Genomic DNA, 13,993 nt, shown 5'->3' on the forward strand with positions numbered 1-13,993 from the left:
ACAAACATTCTCCTACATTAAATCTTTTATTTAAATGCTAATACCCTAAAAACCAGTGTATTACAGAGCCCTGAGTAAATGAACCTGAACATACAGGAATAATGAATATATAGTAACAATACAAATGAAAAAAAGTCTAAATGAAGATACAATAAAACAATAAGAAAACCTATTACAGCACATAGCAGAAATTCCATGTTACAAGATCCTGCTCTTTACAAGAATTTGAAAGAACAAGGCCAGAAGTCAGCTGGAAAACCTCTAGGATGAAACTGAAGAGGCACTCCATACAAACTATATACAGCACATTCAGGGCATTTTTTTAAAATGGAAAAGCAGAGGTAATTTTTAAGATGAGGGACCATGAAGTGTACCTATGATACAAGAGAAAAATGTCAGACACAACTGAAAGGTTCAGAAGAAAAAACAAAAGAAAGTACAGAATGGATGTAACATAAGACAACACGCAAGCAAGAGTCACTAGCATAAGCTAAAAGAGAAGGCACACCTTCCTCAACTTCATGGTACTATGTAATTGAGAATACTATGGTTGTTATGGAAACTATGCAAAAAGGATAACTGTAGCAATATACCTTCTCAAAAATATACAAAAAAGAAAAGGACATTTCAGTCTTTGATTAGTGTTGTAACTGGAAAAATTCTAAGTGCTGAGTCTACTTACATCAATGAATCCAGTACTGTTTGCTGACTGATTCCCCCCTAGCAATGTAGCCTTCCAGCATTCATCCATCTAATCACTTTGGTGAAACAACATGTGTTGATATGGCTATCTTATGGTGGGGTTTGTGGATTCCTTTTTTAAATATATGAAAATTTTGAAACATTTCCCTCAGACTGTGTTTCTCAGCAACAATTTCTCTGTGAAATGCTACCAAAACCTATTTATATTTTTTCTCTGTATATACTGTAGTGTCAGAGAATATTGATCAGGCTTGTGAAGAACACCAGTCCTAGTTAATTCAGAAAAATGTCAATAATCCATACCGCAAACAGTATTGTATAAAATCACAGAATCGTCTAGGTAGGAAAACACCATGAAGATCATCCAGTCCAACCATTAACCTAACACTGCCAGTTCCCAAATACACCAGATCCCTCAGCATTATGTTGACCCTACTCTTAAATACCTCCAGGGATGGGGACTCCACCACTGCCCTGGGCAGCCCATTCCAACACCTTACAACCCCTTCTGGAAAGAAATGCTTCCTAATATCCAGTTTAAACCTTCCCTGGTGCAACTTGAGGCCATTACCTTTTGTCCTATTCTTGTTACTTGGTTAAAGAGGCTCATCCCCAGCTCTCTGCAACCTCCTTTCAGGGAGCTGTAGAGGGCGATGAGGTCTCCCCTCAGCCTCCTCTTCTCCAGACTAAACACCCCCAGTTCCCTCAGCCGCTCCTCGTATGATCTGTGCTCCAGACCCTGCACCAGCTCCGTTGCCCTTCTCTAGACACGCTCGAGTCATTCAATGTCCTTTCTGGAGTGAGGGGCCCAAAAGTGAACACAGGAATCGAGGGGCGGCCTCCCCAGTGCCAGTACAGGGGTCAGATCCCTTCCCTGTCCCTGCTGGCCACGCTATTGCTGACACAAGCCAGGATGCCATTGGCCTTCTTGGCCCCCCGGGCACACTGCTGGCTCCTGTTCAGCCGGCTGTCAATCAACCCACCCAGGTCCCTCTCTGACTGGCAGCTCTCCAGCCACTCCTCTCCAAGCCTGTAGCGCTGCTGGGGGTTGTTGTGGCCCAAGGGCAGCCCCCAGCATTTGGCCTTATTGACACTCACACAGTTGGCCTCAGCCCATGGCTCCAGCCCATCCAGGTCTCTCTGCAGAGCCTCCCTACCCTCGAGCAGATCAACACTCCCACCCAACTTGGGGTCATCTGCAAACTGACTGAGGGTCCACTCGATCCCCTCATCTAGATCATCAATAAAGATGTTAAACAGGAGTGGCCCCAACACCGAGCCCTGGGGGACACCACTCGTGACCGGCTGCCAACCAGATTTAACTCCGTTCACCACAACTCTCTGGGCCCGGCCATGCAGACAGTTTTTTACCCAGCAAAGCGTGTGCCCATCCAAGCCGCAAGCAGCCAGTTTTGCCAGGAAGGAGAATGCTGTGGGAAACAATGTCAAAGGCCTTACTGAAGTCAAGGTAGACAACATCCACAGCCTTTCCCTCATCCAATAAGCAGGTCACCCTGTCGTAGAAGGAGATCAGGTTTGTCAGGCAGGACCTGCCTTTCATAACCCCATGCTGACTAGGCCTGATCCCCTGGTTGTCCATTATGTGACTTTTCATGGCATTCATGATGACCTGCTCCATGACCTTCCCTGGCACCGAGGTCAGACTGACAGGTCTGTAGTTTCCTGGATCCTCCTTTCTGCCTCTCTTGTATTTGCCACCCTTCAGTCCAATAGGACCTCCCCAGTTAGCCATGATTTCCAATAAATCATGGAAAGTGGCTTGGCGAGCACATCTGCCAACTCTTTCAGCACCCTTGAGTGTAACCCATCAGGTCCCACAGATCTTGTGTGCATCCAATATGGGACCAGTCTCATTATAGACAAAATTCAGGTATATTTAAATTTTAAAATTTTAACTTAGACCAAAATTAGCACTACTCACATATTTAATCTTAAGATTCTTCATCCTTTGAGGTACAACTCCTCTTGCACTGTCTCACCAGTTTACGTAATTTCTTTCATATATAGCTTTCATATTGTAAAAAAATACATCATCGTTGCGAGAAACATTAAGACAACGGTTGGCAAATATTAGTTATAGATTTAGAATTATAGATATTTTTTTTTCATAATACTTAAGCATTCTGCAGATACCAATCTACACCATTACACACAGGAACTATAGCACACTAAGACCATACAGTGCTTCTGAAGCATGAGAATCATCAGCTGTAGAGTGCAGAGTTTAACATCACACTGAGAGAACTAGAGTCTACCCAAGATTTCTTCAACTTTAACTTATAGGTGCATCTGATGACAAAATCTATTTGCTAGGGTGTAACCAACTATACTGGCGCTTGGTATATACAAAATAAACAGTCTAACCTAATTAACACACTTCCCAACTATAGAAAACAGTATCAGAGCTTGAATTAAAGTGTGACATAATTTTTGTTAAAGATCAGAGTTTCTCACAGCTTTCACATGAAATGTACTACAAAAATGATGATTCACATTACTGATGTGGACTTCAGTGTATTTGACTGGACAGTTAGTTTCTCTCAGCTCTTGTCATGTGTGAAAGAATTAATTCCAATTTGAGGGAGAATCTGCATCGTTACTACCATTTACACATCTATATGGTTTTAAAATTTATTTTGTAAATTTCTGAATTTAATGGGACACAATTATGTGATTTTTAACTGTCCTTAAAGGTTGTTGCTGTTGCAAAAAAGCCTGAAAGTGGTAAAATTTAACCTTAGGGTGGAAAGCCAGTAACTTGACATTCTGATTACAGACCTGATGGAAAGTAAACTATCTCCGTACGTTGACACCATGAGGAGAACTAACAAAGGCAACTTCAAGCACAAAATTAACCACAACATCTGAAAATGTATCTGACACTATACTATTTTATTTACTTTCTGGTATACTTAATGCAGAATCCTGTAATGTCTCATAACTGAAAACTCTCACCATGTTTTCCAGTTATTTCAAAAATATAACTTATTGAGGAATGCTTTCTTTCATCACAGACATGTACTGTACCATTGTACCACAGTATTCTCTGAGAGCTGAGTTCCAGGACATGAATTACAATTTCCTATTTAAAGGCAGGAGTATTTCCACTTCACTAAAAGGGCCTTCCACTAAGAGATTTTTAATCAGTATGATTAACAAGGAACCTAAAGGCCACATCAGATCGAGGGAAAGTACTGCATTATAAAAACAAAGGCCCTAAATTGTAAATTTCAGAAAACTGCGATAAGCTGGCTAAGGAGTTCAGAATCTCCTCTTGTCTTATTATCCCTAGTATTGATTGAAGTCTCTCCACCTTGAAATTGTCAGTGAGGACAAATCTATTGAGTCTCATTAAATTCAGCACTGGAATGAAGTCCCTGGAGCATTTAGGACCACTAAAACAGATGCTATACATTTTAGAAAAATACTCCCTATCCTTGAGAATGAGAAGTACAGCTGCAATATGAAATAGGTATCAATTTGTTTCCATAAATGGTCTAACATAAAGGAGTTATTGTAGAACACAGCACCCCCAAAATTTTTACTTAAAAAGGAGGTAGTAATATGTCAAGTCAACACAACTTTGCAAAACAGATTACAGGTCTTCACAAGTGTATGCTGCCCACTACAGCTAGATCTGGAAGAGAATTTGTGGTCCTCAGTGGATTTACACAGAATCCAGTGCAAGTTCACGACCTTCATCTGGTTTATCAGAAATGTTTTTTCTTGTTCAGTCTACTGTTTCGTACTATGCTAACATCAGCACAAAGAATGGTTCTTTCTAAGTGGTAGACTATTAAGATGAACTTGGAATATGTGAGCCACCACAATGCCTGAGCTATAGCATATACTGCCTATCTGACCACTAACAGAGAGGTCATTGATCTTGCTGTAAGGGACAATATATCATAGGATGTACACAGTGATAGGCTCAATGCCATTTGGAGCAGTAGGAAAATATTCCTTTGTGAATATATTTATGGAATAGTTGACACATCCTTATCTAGCTGTTGCAGCCTGCATGTTATTAATGCATGGAAGACAAACAGAAAACACATTTGTCTACAATAGTTTGCCTTTCTCATTCAAGGGAAAAATAGGCATTTATACTGTTTTTATAGATGCTGAGTATACCAAAGGCCTGCTGTGACTTCAGTAGGACTGCATATCTTGTGATTTGGAAAACACATGTTATTGTGAAGCAATTAGAGTTGGGTATTTTATACCATTTTTTGGATCAGAAGTACAGAACAGAATTCTCATGATAAAAGGAACTCCTTTCCCTCTCCGAAGTTCTCTCAACTCAATTTGCCAGAAATACTATTAGATCTATTCCACTCTAACTTTAAGAAACTTTTTTTCATACTTTAACACATTTTTATGAAAACAGAAAAGAACATCTTTGTTCCAGGTGCATTAGATGTTTTGATATTTTACAAGAAGACAGCTTATCAGTTCTACAATAGAAATTTGTCAGAATATTTGAGTTGGCTTGTGCTGATTTAAGAGGCAAACTCCTTCATGTTAGAAAAATACTGAAGTCAATTACTCCAAACCAGCAAGTTTTAGGGTCATCTTGTTGTTAGATTTGGCAGCTATCAAAAGACTCATCTTGTATGATCAGCTAAGCAGAAGTTTTAAGTCCTGTCAAGACAGACCAAGAACTGTGAACCATCTTTCTAAAGCAACCCTGAATTTTGAGTCAAGACTAGTTTAGAAGTGGCATGCCCCTATAGCTATATAAGTATACCCATCAATTTTGCATAATACATAAGTAACTTACAATTGCAAAACTATTTTTCATAGGATAGGTTAAACTCTTTCCAAAACTGAAGTAAGTACTACTGGCAATATTGCTATGATGTAAGGTAAAGTGACCTTTATAAAGAGTTTTGTCACGCTTTAAAATAGTCTCATGAAAACTTAGTTTTATTTTCTTTTATCTGCTGTAGAGCTATTCTGGAAGAAAGTGGTCTTATAAACACCAATGAAGAGAGTTCATGTTTTCTTCACATACCAATTTTTCTGGTGCACTGGAGAATGAAGAATGAAAGAAAGAGCAACTTCTGATACCTACATGATGTATTAAAAAAAAAAAATATATCTATAATTTACTTTGTCTTGCCCCAGATAGGTAGAACTCCCACTGACTTGTACATGTTCTTAACGTCTGTGATGGAAGTCTACCTGTAGCTTGGCTGGGCTATTATTGTAGTGAATGAAAGACTTAATGTCTATTGTCACTGCAGTCAGTGATGTAAGTCCTCAAGAATGTGCTGGGCACTGTGTGCTATAAAATGTTAACCAAACACATCTTCGGAAACACAGTACTGATTCTGGCTTGACTTAGGCCTAGCTTCACAATTTTATCACAAACATGTACTGTAAGTAAGATGATAAAGGGAAACACCTGTTTTTTGAAAAAGCACTGTGACAGAACACAATTTGAGAACACAGTTCCAAGATTGGTAGAAGGTATACAAAAGTTGTATATATAACTTCTCCTGATCTTCTTCCTTCTCAGTGCTTCTAAAAAGGAAGGAAATATATCGTCTGTATTTCTTACAGACTGAAAAACACATCTGTATAATCTGTTACACTCAAAATGAGAAGTTCTGAGCAGTGCATGTGACAACTCTTCATGGTTAGCATTTTTCCTGGCATTCATCAAAAATATGTCTGTTCTGTAAAAGTAAATACAGTTAAAATTTTTTGCATTACTTATCCATTTTAAAAGCTATTATGTCACAATTTTTCCAGTTAATTTTGATAGAGCAGGTTTTGGCAACCAGTAAAATCCTGAGATTCACACAAATACATTATTTACAAGTGAAAGGAATTTATTCTAAATTATCAAAAACAAATTGAAGAACTTAGTAATTGAAAGTTCTAGGAGAGGAAGAAGATGAAAAACATAGATAACAAATTACATAAAGAAATTTATATGCTTGGCAATCCACTCCTATATTTCTTCAGAGGTAACTAAATCTCATTTTTTAAGACTCATTAATTCAATGTAAGCAAGGAGCCATATATGCTAGGATGTAATCAGACCAATAAACTCTGTTACACTGCCAACCATATTTTGGTAACAATAAAGATCCAGAGATCTAAAGGATGCAACACCACACAGTGCTCTGATTACTCTGTCCATTGATATTGTACAGATGGATATTAAAATGAACCCTATGATCATAAAGCAAAATTACATACTCTTTGATATGATGTTGTTTCAGCTGTGTGAGCATCTTCTTGGTCTTTCAGCACTTTTTGTGTATTGGTATTGAGAGCCTGAAGCTGCTTTATCAGCTCAGCCTGCTGTGCTGTATGTTCAATGTTTTGTCTGTAAAGATTTCCCAGCTCCTGTAACTCCTTCCTGTGCAAAACAAGCAGTAAAGAGAAATTAAGAAAAAGAACAACAATGACCTCCGTTAAACAATTGTGTTCAAATAATTTCCTTGTAGATAATGAGCTTCCTATTTTCATTTATTTTTCTGTCAATTGCCTTATAAACAGTAGAAGTTACATATAAAATATTTATCACATACTTTTGTGAAATATCTACAAAACAGTTAAGTATCAAAGTGGAATGCCTTTCAATTTCCCTCTAATGCTCTAACTGCTCTAAAATAAATGGATTTTCACTACTGCATCAATACTTTCTAATCAATATTCAGTTAACTCTTTAGTAGTAAGTGTTAAAATGTAACATATTTAGAACACATGGACTGTAAAATAAGCTTAATTTTTTTTTTTTAACTAGAACCAACAAAAGAAGATAAAAGCTTTTCTTAACTTGCAGAATATGTGTAAAGCAAGCCTCTTTTCTGAAATGCATCTACTGCCTGGAAACATAAAATATGTCTGCTGATAAATTACTTTTTTTCTGCAAGTACAGCATACTGCAACAACCTCAAGCAAAGTAAGTAAACTTTGGTGTATATTACATAACATAAGAATAAAAGCTCTATAAACACAATAATAGGAATTGTGTTGTAATGCAATCACAGGACAGATCTAGTATAATCAGTCTGCTGGAGAATTTTACTGTATTACTGATACATCTTATAAATTAAGGCAGAAAGGAAGATCAGTATCTCTTATTACAAACAATGATTAAAAACTTGGAATATCTTTTATACCACACGTTAAATATTCAGGTGACTCCATTAATCCTTTTTTATGTATTTTCTATTTAATTTCTTGTTTAATTCACAAACACATTTTACACTAGTATTATATAGATATACTGAAATATTATATTTATCATTCCAACTAATTTTCTCCTTTACTTCCTCAAAGAATTTTCTCAGTGACCTCCAACACATACATGATTTCTCTGTCCCTAGAATTACCATTAACAACAACAGTTATCATTACATTTTTATAATACAGCTGGAAATGTCCAGGTAATGATTAGTATATGAAAGGCAATACCAACTGTGTGGTGTTTTCCTGAGAAACTGCAGAAAGACAAAGAAACCATTTTAAGGGAACTTTCGAAAAAACATTTCTTACACCCTTGCCACTATTTAATATGTTGATTACTCACTAAAAATACAACATCTGAATAATTATATAAAAATTAAAATTACATGTACAACAATAGCACAGTTAGACAACTTTATACTGTCAAAAAAAGCACTGTTGAAAAAAAGCCTGCTAAAAAAAAGCCTGTTAACAGACAAATACAGGAAAACATTTAAGGACATGCTTACTTAACAGTATTTAAGTCCTCAATGTTCTCAATGAGATGTAAAGTAGCTCCTCAAAATTAAGAATGGTAGAGGGTGCATTAAGGACTCTTTAGGCAACAAAATCAAAGTACAACATCAGTATGTATTTCGTACGTACTAATTCAATTCTGTTCACAAGCACAGCAGCAGAAATAACGACACAATGATATGTTAGCACTTTCTGACACACTGCACAACAGACTTCCAAACAAGCATTTCTTTCATTTGCCTGTCCATGACTATACAGTAGAACATGACACAACTTTGCACTGCAGTTAAAACACAGATTATATTAATTTTGCACAGGTTCTCCAATCAGATCTTCATTTTGTTGCAGAAGGGAAAAACATGGGGTAACGTTGAATCCTCAGATACTGTTGGAAATGTTGGTAGTAACTGTTGGCAAGACCACTCTGCTATATTGCTGTTCTTTAATTTGTATGCAAACTTCACTGCAGTTATCTGTGTCTGCCACTTGAGAATGCACAATATTATGTGTTCTCTAATGGTCTGCCCACAAAGTGTATTAAGGTCAATGGCATTCTTTTGCTGACTTTAAGGATTTGAGTCATACCCTAAAGGAGAGAACACGGCGGGGAGAAACTAAATCTTGCTTCTACCCAAGAACATGCACACTCAAAACACATTAACATGTTTGCTCATGTTAGATTCAAGAATTTTTAAATATAAGGAAACTCAGTCACAATTCCATTATACCACATTTTAAAAATCAAACTTTATTGCTTTACACACATCCTAACTTGATTTACTTTCTTTTTCTCGGTAAAAAGTTATACAAACTAAAACAGTTGTGATCTGAAAAATTCTTGAGACACAGAAATATACAAACACTGTATTTAACTTGCAGTTGTACGTTACAGCTGCTTTTATCATGTTTAGTGAATGAGGTACTATTTTTACATTGTAAATCCAAATGGGGAACCTTCTTTTATTTCATTCTTACACAGGAAGGAGGCAATTATGCTCAATCTTACCAGGAATTATTCAGCAACAATGGTGCAATACAAATAAATGCACAGAATGAAGCACCTTTGATAACGGACAGGCCAGTTTGGTGAGGGGAGATTTAAACTAGGAATGGTGGGGAGAAACATTGTCCAAGTAACAAGTAAGGGAGCTGTGGCCTGGGCTGGCAAGCAAAGAGCGCAGGTTGGTGAGGACAGGAAAGACCTTGTGATGACCAATACAAGGCTCAGGGAGGACCACCTCAAGCAAATGCACATAAATAAGGGAGTGCTGACAGGACATCAGTATGTGAGAGGCTCTCAGGAGTCTTTCTGGGAAATAAACACAACTGGGTGTCCATCTAAACTTATTGTTTAATTGCATGTAGCACACCCTCATGGAGAGTGACAGGAGGAATTAGAGATCTGTCTGCAGTTGCAAGGCTCATCAGGATCATGGAGACAAGGTGGGATAACTGACATGACTGGAGTACTGCCGTATATGCATACAGGCTCTTCAGGAAGGACACGCTGGGACGGCAAGAAGCTGCCCTTTATGTGAAAGAGTAGCATAAATGGATGAAGCTCTGCCTTAAGATGGGCAGTGAGTCAGCTGAGAATGTGTGGGTCAGGTGTGGGCAAACCAGTGCGGATGACATGGTGGCTGCATGCTGATCCTTTCTGATAAGAAGAAGAATGAAGCTTTTTCAGAAAACTGGAAGAAGATTCATGTTTGCCTGCCCCTGTCTTCATAGGAGACTTGAATCACTCAAGTATATGCTGGAAGGACAACACAGCAGGGCACAAGCAATCCAGGTTTCTGGAGTCCCGTGATGATAACTTCTTACCATAGGCAATCAGCAGGCTGATGAGGGGAGACACACTGCTGGACCTCATACTTACAAACAAGGAACAACTGGTCAGGGATGTCAAGGTCAGGGGCAGACTTGTCTGCAGCAACCTTGAGATGATGGGAGTTTAGGATTCTAAGAGGAGGGAGAAAAGCAAAAAAAGCAGAATCACAACCCTGAACTTCAGGAGAGCAGACTTGGGCATTTTAAGGGACCTACCTGGAAGAAACCAGCAGAATAACAGTCTGGAGAGAAGGATCCATGAAAGCTGGTTGATTTTCAAGGATCGTCTCCTCCAACATCAACAATGGCTCATTTCAATGTGCAAGAAGTCAAGCAAAGGTAGCAGGAGGCTTGCATGGATGAACACGGACCTCCCCTGACTAATCTCAAATGTAAAAGGAAAGAAACAAGGTGTACAAGCAGGGACAGAAGACCAGAAGGAATTTAAAGTTGTTGTCTAAGGATGCAGGGAGAAGGTTAGGAAAGCCAAAATCCATGTGGAGTTGAATACAGTGAGGAACATGAAGGGCAACAATTGGCTTCTGTAACTATATCAGCAGCAAAATGAAGACAAGGGATAAAGTGCACTCAGGGCTCACTGATGAAAACAGCAGAGGCTGTGGTAGCAAAGAACATAAAGGCCAAAGCACTCAATGCCTTCCTCAGCTCTGTCTTTAAAGGTAACACTTGCCTCCAGCAATCCCAAGTACCTGTGACTCATCTCAGTAGCGAAGGATCAGATCAGGGAACATTTAAACAAACTGGACATACGCATGTCCATAATGCACCTACGAGTGCTGAGAGAGACTTACTAAGCTTTGAAAGGTCATGGCTATCAGGTGAGGTTCCTGAGGACTGGAAGAAATCACGTCACTCCTATGTTCAAGAAGAGAGATCTGGGAAACTAGAGCAGCCAGTCTCACCTCAATCCCTAAGAAGGTGATAGACCATACAAAGGACAAGAAGATCATTGGGAGTAGTCATCATGAATTTATAAAGGTGAAATGATGCTTAACCAACTTGACAGCATCCTCTGATGAAACGAGTATCTCAACGGATGAGAGGAAAGCAGTGGATATCATTTATCTTGACTGTAGTAAGGCTTTTGACACTGTCTCTCATAAAATGTTAATAGGTGGACTGATGAGGTAGAGGCTAAAGTGGAGAGTAAGGTGGACTTGAATCTGGCTGAACTACTGGGCTTAAAGGGTTGTGATCAGCAGCACAAATCCAGATGAAGACAAGGCACTGGAGAAGTATCCTATGGGCTAACACTGAGGCCAATGCTTTTAAAAATTTATTTATAATTAATGACCTGGACAATGGGACAGAGTTCACCATAGCAAGTTTGCCAGCGACAGAAAACTGGGGGCAGTGGTTGTTTCACCAGATATTGAGGTCTTTCAGTACAAAAAAACTGAACAAATGGTCTGAGAGGAACCTCACTGGGTTCAGCAAAAGGAAGTGCCCCTGGGGAGTAATAACCCCACCAACACAACACTAGCACAGGCTAAGGGTTGACTAGCTGGAAAGGCTTGTCAGAAAATGATCTGGGGATCCTGGTGGACACTGTCTTGTCCATGAGACAGTAATGAGTCAGTCCTGAAGCAACAGGAGCAAATGGAGGCTCCAAAAGAGGAAGGTGATCCCTCAACCTCTTGCTGCCAGGCAGAAGGACGAGACTTGAGGGATGAGAGAGGCTGGAAACAGGTCCCTGCTCAGAGAGGCAGGAAAATCCTTTCCAGACCTCCCTCACCCTCCGTGGCATCCTGTCACAACAGATATGAAACTTCTGAATGAAGTAGAGAACGATGAAGAATATGAGTCAAACAAGGAGGAAGACCCAAGGTCCACCAAGGCCAGGTTGCTCTAGACCAGGTATTAAAACCAGTTTAAAAAAAAACCCCTAGAAGTGTCATTGTAGTGGGTGACTCCATTCTGAGGGGTGTTGAAGGACCAACATTCAGACCAGACCTGCTTCATAGGGAAGTCTGCTGCCTCCCTGGGGCTCAGGTGAAGGACCTCATGGAAAAACTCCCCACTCTAGTGAGACCCAAGGACTACTGCCCTGTCTTGGTTTTTCAGGTAGATTACTACAAGAAGTCCTAAAGCAATGAAGAGATATTTCGGGCCCTTGGGGAAACTGGTTAAGGGGTCGGGGCACAAATTGTGTTCTTCTCCATCCTTTCATTTGTGGGGTTGGATGAAGAATACAGGAGAACTCAACAGATGAACTTGTGGCTCCAAGACTGGTGTTACCATCAGGGCTTCGGATCCTTCAATCACAGGTTAGTATACAGGATGCCAGACCATTTGGCATCAGATGGGATGCATCTGTCCAGAGGGAGAAAAGGATCTTGGGGCAGGAGTTAGCTGGACTCACTGAGAGAGCTTTAAACTAGATTTGAAGGGGGAAGGGGGCAAAATATCAGCCCATCTGAAGTGCATCTATACCAGTGCACACAGCATGGGTAAGAAACAGAAGGAGCTTGAAGCCATGATGCAGCACGTGCAGTGAAGAGAGGGTGGAGTGTCTTTGCGTTAGAATCAGGGGGAAGGCCAACAGGGCAGATGTTGTAGTAGGAGTCTACTATAGGCGACCCAGACAGGATAGAGAGGTGGATGATGTTCTATAGGCACTTAGGAGAAATCTCACAATCACTTGCCCTTGTTCTTGCGGGAGACTATAATTTCCCAGACATCTGCTGGAAAACAACAGAGCGGGACCAGTCCCAGATATTCCTGTGTGGGAGAACTTCCTGACACAGCTGGTGAGTGAACCAACCTGAGAAGGTGCCCTGCTGGATCTCCTCTTTGTGCACAGAGAAGGACTGGTGGGTGATGTGGTGGCTGAAGGCTGACTAGGGCACAGTGATCATGAAATAATAGAGTTCTCTAAGAGAGGCCAGGAGACGAAGCAGCAGAACTGCCATCGTGGACTTCCAAAGGGCTGACTTTGACTTGTTTAGGCACCTGCTTGAAAGGATCCCTTGGAAGATGGTCCTGAAGGGTAGAGGGGCCCAGGAAAGCTGGACACTCTTTAAGAAGGAAGTGTTAATGGCACAGGAGCAGGCTGTCCCCAGGTGCTGTAAGAGAAGCCGGCAGTAGAAGGCCACCACTCTGGCTGAAGAGGGAGCTTTGGCTGCAACTGGGGGAGAAAAGGAGAGTTTACAGCCTTTGGAAGAAGGCGCTAGCCACTCACAGTGATTCCAAAGATGCTGTGAGGTTATGCAGGGCAGAACTCAGGAGGTCTAAAGCCCAGCTAGAAATTAATCTGGCTTCAGCAGTCAAGAATAGCAAAAAATGTTTCTATAAGTATGTCAACAGCAAAAGAAAGACCAGGGAGAGACTCCATCCCCTGCTAGATGCAGGAGGAAACATGGTAACAGGTGATGAGGAAAAGGCTGAGGTGCTTAATGCCTTCTTTGCCTCAGTCTTTAATAACAAGACTAGTTGTACTGAGGGAATCCAGCCTCTTCAGCCAGAAGACAGGGACTGGGAAAACGACCCCCCCCAAAATCCAGGAGGAGACAGTCAGTGACCTGCTGCATCACACAGACACACACCAGTCTATGGGACCAGACAGGATACAACCGAGGGTGCTGAAGGAGCTGGCTGGGGTGCTCACCAAGCCACTTTCCATCATTAGCCAGCAGTCCTGGCTGACCGGGGAGGTCCCAAAAGATTAGAATTTAGCCAATGTGATGCCCATATA

At 40.4% G+C, this 13,993-nt stretch overlaps 1 protein-coding gene across 1 annotated transcript in view; it reads right to left on the minus strand.

The window, feature by feature from the left end:
* CNTLN (centlein) overlaps window positions 1-13,993 on the minus strand; it is a 199,441-nt gene that overhangs the window by 125,449 nt on the left and 59,999 nt on the right. The window contains exon 7 of the mRNA XM_074931653.1: window positions 6,937-7,099. Coding sequence (XP_074787754.1) covers window positions 6,937-7,099 — 163 coding nt within the window. The remainder of the gene's footprint in view (window positions 1-6,936; window positions 7,100-13,993) is intronic.

This window comes from Athene noctua, chromosome Z (assembly GCF_965140245.1).
Source record: "Athene noctua chromosome Z, bAthNoc1.hap1.1, whole genome shotgun sequence".
Classification (NCBI taxonomy): Eukaryota; Metazoa; Chordata; class Aves; order Strigiformes; family Strigidae; genus Athene; species Athene noctua.